Source organism: Arvicola amphibius, chromosome 3 (assembly GCF_903992535.2).
Source record: "Arvicola amphibius chromosome 3, mArvAmp1.2, whole genome shotgun sequence".
NCBI lineage: Eukaryota > Metazoa > Chordata > Mammalia > Rodentia > Cricetidae > Arvicola > Arvicola amphibius.
The window spans coordinates 41,566,808-41,581,559 of record NC_052049.1 but is presented as its reverse complement, the minus strand read 5'-3'; the positions used below and the strand labels follow the sequence as shown (position 1 = coordinate 41,581,559).

At 36.6% G+C, this 14,752-nt stretch overlaps 1 protein-coding gene across 5 annotated transcripts in view; it reads right to left on the bottom strand.

Annotated features, from left to right (window-relative positions):
* Ipo11 (importin 11) overlaps positions 1-14,752 on the bottom strand; it is a 172,376-nt gene that overhangs the window by 71,388 nt on the left and 86,236 nt on the right. For all 5 annotated transcript variants that reach the window (XM_038323961.1, XM_038323963.1, XM_038323962.1 and 2 more), the window contains 3 exons: positions 12,880-12,956; positions 9,859-9,938; positions 9,374-9,454 (listed from right to left, as the gene is read on the bottom strand). In XM_038323961.1, the coding sequence (XP_038179889.1) occupies positions 9,374-9,454; positions 9,859-9,938; positions 12,880-12,956 (238 nt within the window). The remainder of the gene's footprint in view (positions 1-9,373; positions 9,455-9,858; positions 9,939-12,879; positions 12,957-14,752) is intronic.

Here is a 14,752-nt window from a genome sequence, read left to right as displayed (position 1 = left end):
GCCAGGCAGGAAGTATAGGCAGTTCAACCAGACAGGAAGTAGAGGTGGGGTGATGAGAACAGGAATATTCTGGGAAGAAGGAAGCTCTTTCTAAAATTCTGCCCAGACCACAGAAGAAGCAGGATGTGACCTACCCCGTTGAAAACGTACCGAGTCATATGGCTAACATAGGTAAGTATAATGGGTTAATATAAGCTACAAGAGCTAATAAGAAGCCTGAGCTAATGGGCCAATCAGTTTATAATCTTATGGAGACCTCTGTGTGATTTTCTTTGGGACTTGCCGGCTGCGGAAACTGGGCAGGACAGAAACACCAACTAGCAGGCACTCGTGTTAACAATTCCTGATTTCAAACTCTATTACAGAGCTACAGTAATGAACACAGCTTGGTATTAGCATAAAAACAGAGACGTTGACCAATGGAATTGAATCGAAGACCCGGATATTAATCCACAAACCTATGAACACCTGATTTTTGACAAAGGATCTAAAATTATACAATGGAAGAAAGAAAGCATCTTCAACAAACGGTGCTGGCATAACTGGATGTAAACCTGTAGAAGAATAAAAAGAGATCCATATCTATCACCATGCACAAAACTCAAGTCCAAATGGATTAAAAGTCTCAATATAAATCCGACCACACTGAATTTGATAGAAGAGAAAGTGGGAAGTAGCCTGCAATACATGGGCACAGGAGACCACTTCCTACGTATAACCCCAGTAGCACAGACAATAAGGGCAACAATGAATAAATGGGACCTCCTGAAACTGAGAAGCTTTTGTAAAGCAAAAGACAATGTCATTAAGACAAAAAGGCAACCTGCTGACTGGGAGAAGATCTTCACCAATCAGGCAACAGACAAAAATCTGATCTCCAAAATATATAAAGAACTCAAGAAACTAGACTTTAAGATGCTAATTAACCCAATTAAAAAATGGGGCACTGAACTGAACAGAGAATTCTCAACAGAAGAACTTCAAATGGCCAAAATACACTTAAGGTCATGCTCAACTTCCTTAGCGATCAGGGAAATGCAAATCAAAAACAACTTTGAGATACCATCTTAAACCTGTCAGATTGGCTAAAATCAAAACCACCAATGAAAACCTATGCTGGAGAGGATGTGGAGTAAGGGGAACACTCATCCATTGTTGGTAGGAATACAAACTTGTGCAACCACTTTGGAAATCAGTGTGGCGGTTTCTCAGGAAATTGGAAGTCAACCTACCTCAGGATCCAGCAATACCACTCTTGGGAATATACCCAAGAGATGCCCAATCATACTACAAAAGCATTTGTTTCAACTATGTTTATAGCAGCACTATTTGTAATAGCCAGAACCTGGAAACAACCTAGATGCCCCTCAATGGAAGAATGGATAAAGAAAGTGTGGCACATCTACACATTAGAGTACTACTCAGCGGTAAAAAACAATGACATCTTGAATTTTGCATGCAAATAGTAAACACTATTCTGAGTGAGATAACCCAGACCCAAAAATATGAATATGGTATATACTCACTCATTAGTGGATTCTAGCCATAAACAAAGGACATTGAGCCTGTGTAGTCCGTGATCCTAGAGAAGCTAAATAATAAGGTGAACCTAAAGGAGAACACATATAGATCCTCCTGGAAACTGGAAGCAGACAAGATCTCCAGGCAAAAGTTGGAAGCATGGGGGTGGGGTAGGGCAAAGGGAGAGGGGGAGAGAGAAGGGTGAAGGGGAGCGCTTGGGGGAGTGGGATGGCTGAGATGGAAGAAGGGTGGATATGGGAGCAGGGAAGAAGATATCTTAATCAAGGGAGCCATTTTAGGTTTAGCAAGAGGCCTGGCTCTAGAGAGGTTCCCAGGTGCCCACAGGGATGTCCCCAGCTAGGTCCTTGGGCAGTAAAGGAGAGGGTGCCTGAACTGGCCTTGTCCAGTGGTCAGACTGAGGACTATCTTGAATGTCTGGCGAAAGATGGAGAAAGAGACAGAGACCCACATCTGAGCACTGAGCTGAGCCTCCAAGATCCAGTTGAAGAGCAGAAGGAGGGAGATTATGAGCAAGGAAGTCAGGACCGCGAGGGGTTGGTCCACCCACTGAGACAGTGTGCCTGGTCTAATGGGAGCTCACCAAAGCCAGCTGGACTGGGGCTGAACAAGCATGTGATCAAAACGGACTCTCTGAATGTGGCTGAAAATGGAGGCTGAGAAGCCAATGATAATGGCACTGGGATATGTCTCTACTGCATGTACTGGCTTTTTGGGATCCTAATCTATTTAGGTGCACACCTTCCTAAGCCTGGATGGAAGTGGGAGGGCCTTGGACTTCCCACAGGGCATGGTACCCTGCCCTCTCTTAGGACTGGGGGGAGGGGGTTATGGTGAGTGGGGGAGCAGGAGGGAAATGGGAGGAGAGGCGGAAATGGAAATTTTGAATGGTATTATTTATAAAGCAATAAAAACAAAGAGTGACCTGAGCAGTTCATGGTGGATATTAATGCCATAAAAGCTCTTTCCAAACAACAATAAAATAAAGTAACTCATGAGGGAATAGTTCAAAAGTATTGTTTGCAAATATGAAGAAATAAACAAACTAATCAGCAACAGGCAACACCAGTGGTTATCCCTATATAAGCCTAAATTAGAAGAAATGTCTGGCAAGAGTATGGCTAAGGCCTTTTTTTTATTTATTTTTTTTATTTTTTTAAAAGCCATCCTTTTTCATTTTACATACCAATCAAAATCTCCATTCCTCCTCCAGTTCCCTCCACTACTCCCCATCCACTCGGCATAGATGGTAAGGCACATTGCTTTGAGGAAGAGCCAAGGCCCTCCCTTCTTCCAAAAAGAATGGGTTCCAAAAAGCCAGTACAAGCAGTAGGGATAAATCCTGGTCCCACTGCCAGTGACCCAACAATCTGTCCTGTGGCTAAGGCTTTTTAAAGGAGCCTTGTCCGTCTAGCTGACTAAATAAAATCCTGTAATATTCATATTAAAGTTAACTTAAAGAACTCACAGGAATCACTGCATCTTTGTTTTTGAAAAATAACAGACTGGGAAATCTCATAGTTTTAACAATTATCCCCGTGTGTGTTTAGATGATTATGATGCATCCATAAAAAAAAATTCACATATATTAAATACAATCTAACACTATCATTTATACATTGTCTTCATATAAATTACAGCCAATATTGAACAAAGAAGCAACAAATACTTGAGGGAAAAGTCTTTGAAGTCAAGAGGTTCAGATCCACAGGTAGAGAAGTATTCTGCAGAGCGCTGGGTATGCTGTGCACACCTTCAATCCCAGCAACTGGGATACAGACAGGCAGCTCTCTGTGAGTTCAATGTCAGTCTGCTCTACACAGCCAGTTCCAGGCCAGCTAGGGCTCATAGTGAGACCCTGCTGCAAAAATAAAACCACAAATACTATGTAGAAAAAATGTCCCTGTCTAACTTTGAGGTAGTCACAAGAAAGGTTTAAAAGGAGAACTGGTAACGTAAAAAGAAGATGATCAAAATACACAGTTCTTACATTTTTCCCAGCCCTGTGTTTGAACAGAACTGTGGTACCAAGAATAACAATGACACTGTTTTGTCATGTTAAATTTGAGATACACATGGGAACTCACACAGAACAATTCTATATTTCTTGTGATGAAAATTATAGATCTTAATAACCTTGTTTCTACCACATATATCTATATATATGGATAGAGTCTCAAGTTTTTAAATTTTAAAATGATAATAGCAGTATTATTAAAAGCAGTGGCATTGCAAAATGTCAATTTGATTGCTCTTTTTCTTCTGGCTTTTATATTATAGTCCACTACACCTACTATATATCAAGTTACTTGTTATATTCTTAGGTGATTGCCACAATATTACAATAAATACATACACTTTCTCTTAAAAGTTTTTACTAACTTTTAAATTTTGATCTATTATTTTTACTGTGTTTTCACAGTACTGGGGATTAGCCCTTTTATTACATTAAATCATGTAAAACATCTACACTGCTCTAAACTCTAGCTTCCAACTTTTCTTACTTCTGCTTGATAACTACCTTTATTAATTTGGCTCACTACTTCATTTCCAGTTTTCTTTCACCCTTTAAACAGAAAAAAGAACAAAAAAAAACTCCGGACTATTTATTGACTTATATTCTCAAAAAAATAAAATGACTGTAGAGCTATGAAGGTTTTCTTCATTTGAGACTGGCAAAGTATTCCACCACATAGTTGAACATGCTTCAATCATCTGACTGTTTTTAGTCAGCATTGCGCCAATACAAATAGAACTTGCTGCACTTCAGTTTTTAATCTACTTATTTTCATCATATACCTTCAAGAGATTGCTTTCCAACCAAAAATGCAGGTTTTTAAATTCTTCCTAAGAAAACAGTCTTGATCTAGCCCCACACTTAACAAAAAATTACTACGAATGTGGCTCTTAACATAAGAATGTCTATATCGTGACTCGAATATCTACTAGCTGTCTGACTTTGGACAAACCATTTATTTAACTCTGTTATTTATATTTTTTGTCTGCAAAAACGGAAAAAGCAACAGCACTATCATCATGTTTACATGAGGAATAACTACCTGCTATGTCCTTAAAGATATGTAGGGCATCATAAATGGTGTTGTCATCTATTATTACAGAAATAGACATTCAAAATAGTTAATTTAAAACACCAAAATAATTGAAAAAACAGTTAATTTATTATAAGCCTTATCACACTGAAGTACATGAAGCTGGTTTAATAATGTATATGGGTTTGGATATGAAAAAATAAGATATCCAAATTCAAAACAGTACACTTATACAAACACATATCAAACTAGTGCTAAAAATTTCAATCTGATTATTTTTAGAATACTACTGTGCCCATATAAATAATCTGTACTGAGTTAAAGAGTAAAGTCTACCTTTGCTCTAAATAACTGACTCATAATACTGGTCCTTCTGTTCAGTTTTCTTAAAATTGGAATTTTCTGCTTCAAAGAACAAAGAAGCTACTTGCAAACATGAACAGAAATTAGTCTAATGGTGACATTTAGCTAAAAATACATTAAGACTGTTATAAGGAAATGCTATATAAAGAAATAGAATCTAGCCAGATATGGTGGTACACATCTTTAAGTCCTGCACTTGAGTGGCAGAGGTAAGAGGATCTCGGTGAGTTCAAGGCCAGATTGGCTTATATACCAAACTCCAGGACAGCCAAGAGTATACATAAAGAGACCCTTTACAACAGAGAGGGGGAGTGAGAGAGAGAGAACACTCCAAGAGTTCTCTCAGATTACAAATGCAGGTATAAAATAAACAAGCCATTTTATATCAAAAGCTCAAGAGATTTATTTGTGCTAAATAGCACAGTCTTAGTACTTAACATTCATTTAATAAATCATTTCTATGACTTCAAAGCAAAGGAACAACTATAGCAATGTATTTTTTTAATTGTATTATTCACATATTATCAAGTCCTCATTATATAACTGAAGTATTTACAATGTATTAGGATCTACTGCTGGCACTGAACTGTTTTAATCTACACGTTCTATAAAATGTTATAAAACTTTACCATACTTAGATAACTATCTGCATTGATTCATTCAACCAAAAAAGTACAAAAGATGTAGACAGATGACATTACTTTTTCCATTTTCAAGCACAATAAATAGATGTGTTCCTAAAATTATGAAGCAAGTATGTAGTATTTATGTTTGGAGCTCTTCATAACAAATTTTTTTAAAGATTGTGTTATTCTGAAAAGCAATAATCAATTTTAAAGAAACAGTTAGATACACAATTGTCAATAATATATGTTTTTGCTATATTACTAGCCTTACCTTAAAAGGCAAATTCACTTAGTAGATTGCTTTTTAATTTTTCTTTTTGTTTCATCTATTATTTAGTTATTTATTGTGTGTGCACACACATGCAACAACGCATATGTGGAAGTGAGAGGACAGTTTTGGAGAGTGGGTTCTCTTCCTCCACCATGTGGGTTCTCAGGATCCAATTTAGGTCATCACGTTTGGTAGCAAGGGCTATTTCCTTGATCAGCCATTTCAACCAGGCCCTCAAAGGCTTATTTTCAATAAACACTTATTTAGAAGAAATCATGTAGTAGGAAGAACATTTGGTTTGGTTTATTTTTCTACAGCCAGAGATCTAACAACTAAATAAAATTAATCTATAAGTATACTTGACTGCTTTTTTTTCCACAAAGACTAACTACAAAATGAGATAGCTTTGTAACTAGATAAAAATAGCTAACATTTTTATTAGCTTATTACATGCTAGGCACCATTTTAAGTGTTTTACACACACACACACACAAACATACAAACACACACACACTCAAATAATCCTCTGGCCAACCCTAGAAAATTGACAAAGCTGTCCTCATTTTACAGACAGAAAGTATGAAGACAGTAACTTATGTGAGGTAATGAGGCCAATATTCTAATCTAGCTACTGGCCATGCTACCAGTCCTCTTATTTTATAAGAGTTCAATCATAAGCAAGCAATAAGAAAACAGTATTCTTAGAACTCCCTAAAATCTTTCTTACTGAAATTTTAGAATGCTCATAAAAAATAATTCATAAGTGAGCTTTCAACAGTTACTTTACTACTAATATTGCAAAAAGGGCTTTACTTAGAAAATAAAAACAAAAACAAACAAAAATCCTTTCAATTCAATTATGATCTTGAAAGTACTTAAATGTGAGAGAGAAGCTTTTTCTTCTTAAGCACTTAGAATATACTGAGTATAATTAACACGGTTTTGAATATAAGTACTATATAACTACAAGTTGCTAAAATTCATTTCATGGGCTTGCAAAATGGCATGGCAAGTAAAGGTTTTTTCAGACATGGTCAAATGTCCTGGATCCACATGGTAGAAGACACAAACCAACTCAAGCAAGCTGTTCTCTGACAAGCCTATCCCCAACACACATACACCTATGTACATATGGAAAAAAAAAAAAAACAAAAACAAAAGAACCAAGCCCAGAGTATAGTAAAGAGCCTTCTAAGTAGCAGATCAGGTGAGAAGCTAAGACACAGGCAAAGTGAACTACCAGTGTGATTGATACAACGCCTCTAAATCTTTAATGTAAAAAGCATCAATACGCTGCCTTTAAAATCAGAGAAAATAAAGCACATATTTAATGTACAATGTCTTTCTGTATGCTGTGACTATGTGTTTCTCTTATTGGTTGATGAATAAAGCTGCTTTAGCCAGTGGCCAGGCAGAATATACCTAGGCAGGAAATCAAAACAAAGATAAGGAGAGAAGTCAGAGTCTGGGGGACAGCATGTAGCTGCCAGGGAAGAAAGATGCCAGGGAATCATTAGTAAGCCACAATTACATGGTGATACACAGATTACTAGAAATGGGTTAATTTATAAGAGAGCTAGCCAGTAAGAACCCTGACCCACTGGCCAAACAACTGTAACTGTTATTAAGCCGCAGAGTGCTTATGTCATAAGCAGCTGTGGGGACCTGGTGTGCAGTGGGACCGGTGTGCAGTGGGACCTGGTGTGCAGTGGGACCGGCAGGACAGAGAAACAGAGGGATCCAGTAGATGAAATACTTTAAAGTACATAGACAGTATCAGAGTAACATGACAATTTTCTCTAATTACGATAACTCACAACCAATATCAATAATGAATACTTGAGATAACAACTAAACGGTTCACAGACAAAAGCATTTATGCACACACACACACAAATACCTAGAATTTATATGTATGTAGTCACCAAAGAAAAGATAATACACTCAAAGTGATAAATGGTTTTGTTACATTTGTAGCATCTATGTATTAGTTAAAATGAAAGAAACATTTTTATAATGAGTTCACTGGTAGAAAATCTACCTTGAAGACCTAAGACAATGTTGTGGTTTTTACACCATAAATGTAATTGTTCAGAGAGTAGAATTTAGCTAGGTGTAGTGGCACACACCTTTAATCCCAGCACTCAGGAGGCAGAGGCAGGTGATCTCTGAATTTGAAGCCAGCCTGATCTACATAGTGAATTCCAGGACAGCCAAAACTACCTAATGAAACCCTATTTAAAAGCTAATAAAAAAAAGAAAGAAGGAAGGTAGGAAGGGAGGGAGGGAGGGAGGGAGGAAGGAAATGAAATGAAATTAGAACTTGGGGCTGGAGCAGTGGCTCAGAGGTTAAGAGCATTGACTGCTCTTCCTGAGGTCCTGAGTTCAATTCCCAGCAACCATCTGTAATGAGATCTGATGCCCTCTACTGGCCTATAGGACATAAGTAGGCAGAATACTGTATTCATAATAAATAAATAAGTCTTTTAAAAAAAGAAATTAGAACTTTAACAGCTATATCTTTCAAACTACATATATAAAGCATCGATACATGATACATTTTAATATAATTATATTCTTACATTTACATAAGTTATTAAATTCATGTTATAGTATTTCCTTGATAAAGATAGTTATAAAAAGATAATACATATAATTTACAAGCTATTTGTTCCTAGTTAGACATAATCCCAACAAATTTGCCACTCTAACTTCAAGGCTAACTAAAGTTAAAGTTACCTAAAGATAACAGTGTATGCAGACTAACAAACTGAAAGGCCTGGCCTCAATAGAAGAGTGATTATCTCTGCTTATCATATGGAGACTAGAGGTAAGCTGCCATGGACTAAGGTGTAGCTCACTAACCTATGTGTGAGGACACAGGTTCAATACCTAAAGCATTATCAAAATGACAATTAAAAAGCTAAGATGCATCACATGTTGCCAGTTTTAGGACAAATTGTCAAAAAAAAAAAAAAACCTTTTAATTCATTGTTATCCAATGAAAATTTAGTATGGACATTATTCCAAAGAGATGAAATTAGAAATCAAAACTTTATTTTAACAAAATCTTCAGGTGATTTGTGCACACATTCAAATTTGATGCCTTTGGTACAAAGAATTGAGGCAAACTGAATACTTTCTAGAAGTGCATGAGTTCCTCTGCTTTCCAACCACTCACACTCAGTTCTGTTTCGGGAGCTCCTTCCGCTCCTTCAGCCAATAGCTGCTGAGATACCAGCCCATTGAGGCGTGGTCTCTCCTTCTTTAAAAAAGCAGAAACTGCCCTCGGCTACCTCTCTGGCTTCCAGCTCTGCTCCCGGCTATGCTTCCGGCGACTAGGCTCCCTTCCTGATTGCACAGAGGGCTGTTAGCTGGGACGGTGATCTGTATGTTTTTCCCCTTTAAATAAATAACCATTCTATTAATCATAATTCCAAACTGGTGTGGGATTGTTTGTGACTTACACCTTCACAGTTCAGCCCTACCAACAACACACAGCGATCAACTGAAGATGACAGTACCTTGAGCACTTGGACTTGACCTTCTGTAGTGATCTCTGGCAGCAGCTCACAAAAGGACTGGCACAGACCTACTGCATACGTCTAAAATACAAGCAAAGGTCAGTATGTGTGTAAGAACACAGCTGAAATATAAATGAAAGGCTTTTTAACCTTTTATTCTACTAGGGAATTTATGCTAATGGTCTAAGCAAACAATTTCAATTAACATCCCTTTTAGGAAGAATGAAAGATTATAGCTAATAACTTTACTGATGCATTGATTTGTAAGTATGTGTTTACATATATAATGCAATTTCTGTGTTCAGTAACAGTGCAACTGGATGCTGATCAGACCCTCTCTGCAGTGGGGAATACTTATAAGGAAATAAAATTTTTACCCCCTAAAGTAACAAACAAAATCTGAACTTTGAAAAGGCACCTTCTTGATACCATACAAAACCATAAATTATATAATTATTAATAATGCAAAAGCTATTCCAACATACCTGTAAAAATTCTGTTGATGATAAAAAGATATAGCCATTGATGATCTTAAAGCAGGTTCTGAGATTCTCTGAACTTAGTTCTGCCAAAACAATAATTATTTTTTAAAAGAGCAAATTAACTAGCTGTTCAAAATATAAGTGAAGTGATGATTCATTTGAGTTAAAACTAAGTTGCTATAGCAACATGAAGCACTTGAGTTTGTTTTTAACCATGATTACTAATTTGATTTTGACTTTTTATGGTTCCTGTGGCAGCAAGCATGCAGCTTACCGTTTGCAAGGCAGCTGGATGGAAGCTCTAGGATAGAAGATCAGACAGGATTGATAATGTTTTACCATCAGAAAAATAAAATTTTCTATAAACAAGTGAAAGTGAAAAACTAAGTTTCAACAAGGATAGTGGCACACAATTTATAATTCTAGCACTCAAGAGGTTGAGGCAGGAGAACTAGCCTTAGTTCAATGCCAGCTTGAGCTAAGAAAAAAAACTAAACTAACTTACATACTTCTCTTTATAAATGTTTCTGACTATAATCTAGTCAGTATTTATAAGTTAGTCAGTATCTAAAAACTGGCAAACCCTGTAACAATGCTGTCTCTTTCACTAGTGAAAACAATTGGAAAGGTATTTCTTTCCTCTTTATTTCATTCAGAACAAAACTAGGAAACCATATGATCAGATTTTTCATTTCAAACCAAATTTATAGTCCAATCCTAGGTTTCCTGGTTTACAAAGAAAAGTATATAGAAGCCAATCACGTTCAATTCTTAGTGGGGAGAGCACTTTATGAAGCCATCATATGAAAAGGCTTCATCCTGTTCAGGAGATAGTTTAGGATAACAGGTCTGACTGACATTTTCACTCGTAGGTCAATAAAGTAGCATAGGGACTGTCCAGACTGGCACTACATAAACTCCCAAGTCTCAAAGTCAAGCTAAAGAAGCCCTTTACCAGAGGATAAAGGGAGTGGACAGAATACTTTCTTTCGTTCCCTACAATGAAAAAGACAAGCTTTTTCTCAGAAATCAAGAGTAAGTAACACTGACATTGCCTTTGGGAATGCTTGCATCTTACAGAGAAAAATAGCAAAGGGCTATTTATTGAAAAAAATTCTCGTTTATTGATTGAGAGTTCTGAGGAGGAATGAGGTATGGAAAGGGAGGATTGGAGTGGGGGAAAGGAATGACAGATGGCACTCTCTAGCCATCACAGTCATCTACCCACTCAAAGTTTCTACTTTAATTAACCAAAGCTCTGTGTCAGTTCACATCCACTAAAGTTTTCAAAGTAGCTTCTACTTTTCTGAACCAAAACTAGAACTTTTACTTCTAAAAAGATTTTTCAGTGTAAGAAAATTCTCAGCAAGGGGTCCACATTTGGGTATTTTCTACCTAAATATTCTCTAAGGACAATATTAAACAAAGTTTCAATAAAGCAATTAAAGATGTTTAATGGTGACTCTTAATGGAATTTCAGAGCTGGAGAGATAGCTTAGTAAGTAAACAGATTACTGTACAAGTATGAAGACCTAAGTCTGGATCCACACATCCTATAAAAAGCTAAGCATAGCAATGAATGTTTAATCTGTGTTGGGGAGGCAGAGCAGTAAGGATTTCAGAGACTTGCTGGCCAGGCAGTCTAGCTATCAGTGAGCTCTGAGCTGAGTAACAGCACCTTTCTCACACAAAAATAAAAGTGCTAACAAGATGGTGTAGGCATGTCCTACTCACTCCCAACACCAGAGCTCAGGTCCCAGCATAAAGCAGAGCATCTTGCAAATGCCTGTGACTCCAGACCCAAGGAATCTGACACCCTATTCTGGCCTGCATGCACACATGGGAACATGGATCCCACACATGCATGCCAACACATACTTATTTATACACACATAAATAAATATAGCCAAGAATGACAGAGGAAGACACCTGTTATAGCCCTCCAGCCTCCAAAGGTACATGTACAGGTGCATGCATCAGTACACACAAGCACACACCACACACATACACCAAAATAATTAAAAAATGATTTTTTAAAATAAAGGGTCAATAAACTGCTCTGTGTATAATTAATAAATATGTATAATTAAATATGCCATGAATTTAGGTGTGCAACTGAATTGGTAAACTCACTTACTAAGACAACTTTAAAATCAAAGTATTATTTTTAAGACATTTCAGGCTAGGGATGTATGTCAGTGGGAGACTGCACCACACCGATGAGTTCAAAGCTCTGCTTCAACATCCCCCACCACCACCAACAACAAAATAATGCAATTATATACTTAGTATAGTACCTACTCTTTACAAAAAGGTACTAATTTACTATTATTAATTACTATCAAAATAAATGTTGATATTGGAGAAAGGATCTACTTATCTCTCCAAAAGACTGAAAAAATAAGTACCTAGATTCCTCAGAGTCAAGGGTCAAATGTGATGTTTTGAAACTGGTTCTGAGGGAATAACAGCTCCAAGGAGAGCTGTACAGCATGCGTGAGGCCATGTGAGAATGACAGGGACGATACGCACATTAAGTGTCGGAATATTTAGCTAATCTGTAAGCAATGCGCCAGCAAACAATATATGTGACACTGACTTCAGTGCTTCCTTAGGTGAGACAGAAGTATGCACACAGCTCAGCTTGAATAACTTACAGCACAAACTATAATGAAAAACCAAAAAATGAGTTGAGTAAAACCATGGTATAGAGAAGCAGTTTCAGAATATATTCTTCAATCAGCATAAAGAGCAGTTAGCAAACAAAATTCTACAGGCAACGCTCAAGCTAAACTTGTAATTAGTTTATACCTTCATTTATATTGAATTTTTCCATAAAGCAATGTTATTTAGCATTTTTCTTTAAATCAATGGGAATTACTTTAAATATATATTTTTTTTTATAAAAGCACTATTGCTTGTCAATATATGCAACTTTTAAAATGGAAGGTATAACTATAAAGTCAGGAAAAATACTTCTAAGTTGTGGTCACATATAAACTCAGTTAAGATTTTAAAACATACCAAGAAGTGGTGACATGTTCTGAAAAATGCGAAGCAGTTCTTGTGTAACACAGGGGCTGTTCTCCAATGTCACTAACCTGGGGAAGAAAATAAAATTAATTCACTACTGACATCCACGTATACCATTACCACAACTCAAACCTAAAAACATTTCATATAGGGGACAATAAAAAGACTCAGAGGGTAAAGTACCTGCCACCAAGATAGCCAACTGTCACATGGTGCCCTCTGAACTTCCCAATCTTGTGTGCACATGCACCAATATAGGGGCCAGGGGACAACCAGGGTGTGATTCATCAGGTACTGGTCCCCTCTTTTATTTTTTCAGACATATTTTTTCATTGACCAAGAACTTATCAACTACCTAAGTTTGCTGGTCAGCAAGCCTACCCTGGACTCACACTCTCTCTCTCTCTCTCTCTCTCTCTCTCTCTCTCTCTCTCTCTCTCTCTCTCTCTCTCTCTCTCTCTCTCTCTCTGTGTGTGTGTGTGTGTGTGTGTGTATGTATGTATGTGTGTGTGTATTTCTACTCTTGTTTAAAATATTGCACCTATGCAGTTTACTTAACAATGTAATGTAAATTTGTGGTCCTTGAAAATTATTACAAACTATTTAGGATAATTAAGAAATACAGGTTAGTAGTTAGACATCTAACAATCAAATTTGTAGGCAAGATAGGTATATTTTCAATGTCAAGCTGATATATTTTAGATAGATGGTCTTTAAATACTTCAGAGACCTACACAATATGGAATTTAAGATGTTTTTAATAAGGTTTTTCAATGACAGTGAGATATATAGGCTCCTGGCAGCACCAATCTACTTCAAAAGAAGATGACAGGAATCAACGAATCTCCATATGGAATTTGCTTTCATTTGGCAAAATTAGCCACTGGGCAAGCAAATGCCTTTGCCTCGATTGTTGACAGTATGTGCTACCCAAACAGAAAAAGCAGGACACAAAATTAAGCAAGTACCAAACATTGCCAAGACAAGGTAGGATAGTCCTTCAAAATTTGTATTTCACAGAAAAGTCTGTCAGATATTCTAGGACTGAAGGTCAAAATAGGATGTCCCAATGTTACAAAGGAAACTTGGGTGACTGTTCAGGCAACAAAATGTTTCTGTTGTTTCTATAGTTTTAGAATTTGTTTGCTCTGCACTTTCTGTATACTTGGGTTAGATTATATCCTTCCCAGGTCTTTGATAGGGTTAAAGACTGCATAGTTATAGTTACAGTTTTCCTTGTTACCAAATTCAAATAGAAATTTACACAGATAATGTAAAGTTTATAAGGTTAAAAAAATATAAAAGCTTAAGCTGTTTACCTAAAAGGATGTTTTAAGGTCTAGAAAAGATATTTTTAGGATGGTGATAAAAGGTGGTTTAGGTACAAAACTATAGATTAATCCAGACAGAAGATATGATACAGTGTTTTCTCCAAAATTCCCAAATACAAATGGCCTGAACATTGTAAATGCATTTATTTGAATTACGATGTTAAGAGCTGAAACCTTTCTTTTTTATCTATATAAAAAGGGGAAAATGTTGTGGGATATTTATATACTATATGAAAATATATTGCTGTGATTGGTTAATAAAAAACTAACTCACTAAAAGGCAGAGAGAATATCCAAATTAACAAAATCAGAAACAAAAGGAGGGATCTAACAACAGACACCAAGGAAATACAAAAAGTCATTAGGTCATACTTCAAAAACCTGCATAACACAAAATTGGAAAACATAAAAGAAATGTACAATTTTCCTGATAGATACCACTTATCAAAATTAAATCAAGATCAGATAAACAATTTAAATAGACCTATGACTCCAATGGAAACAGTCATTAAAAGTATCCCAACCCAAGGCCA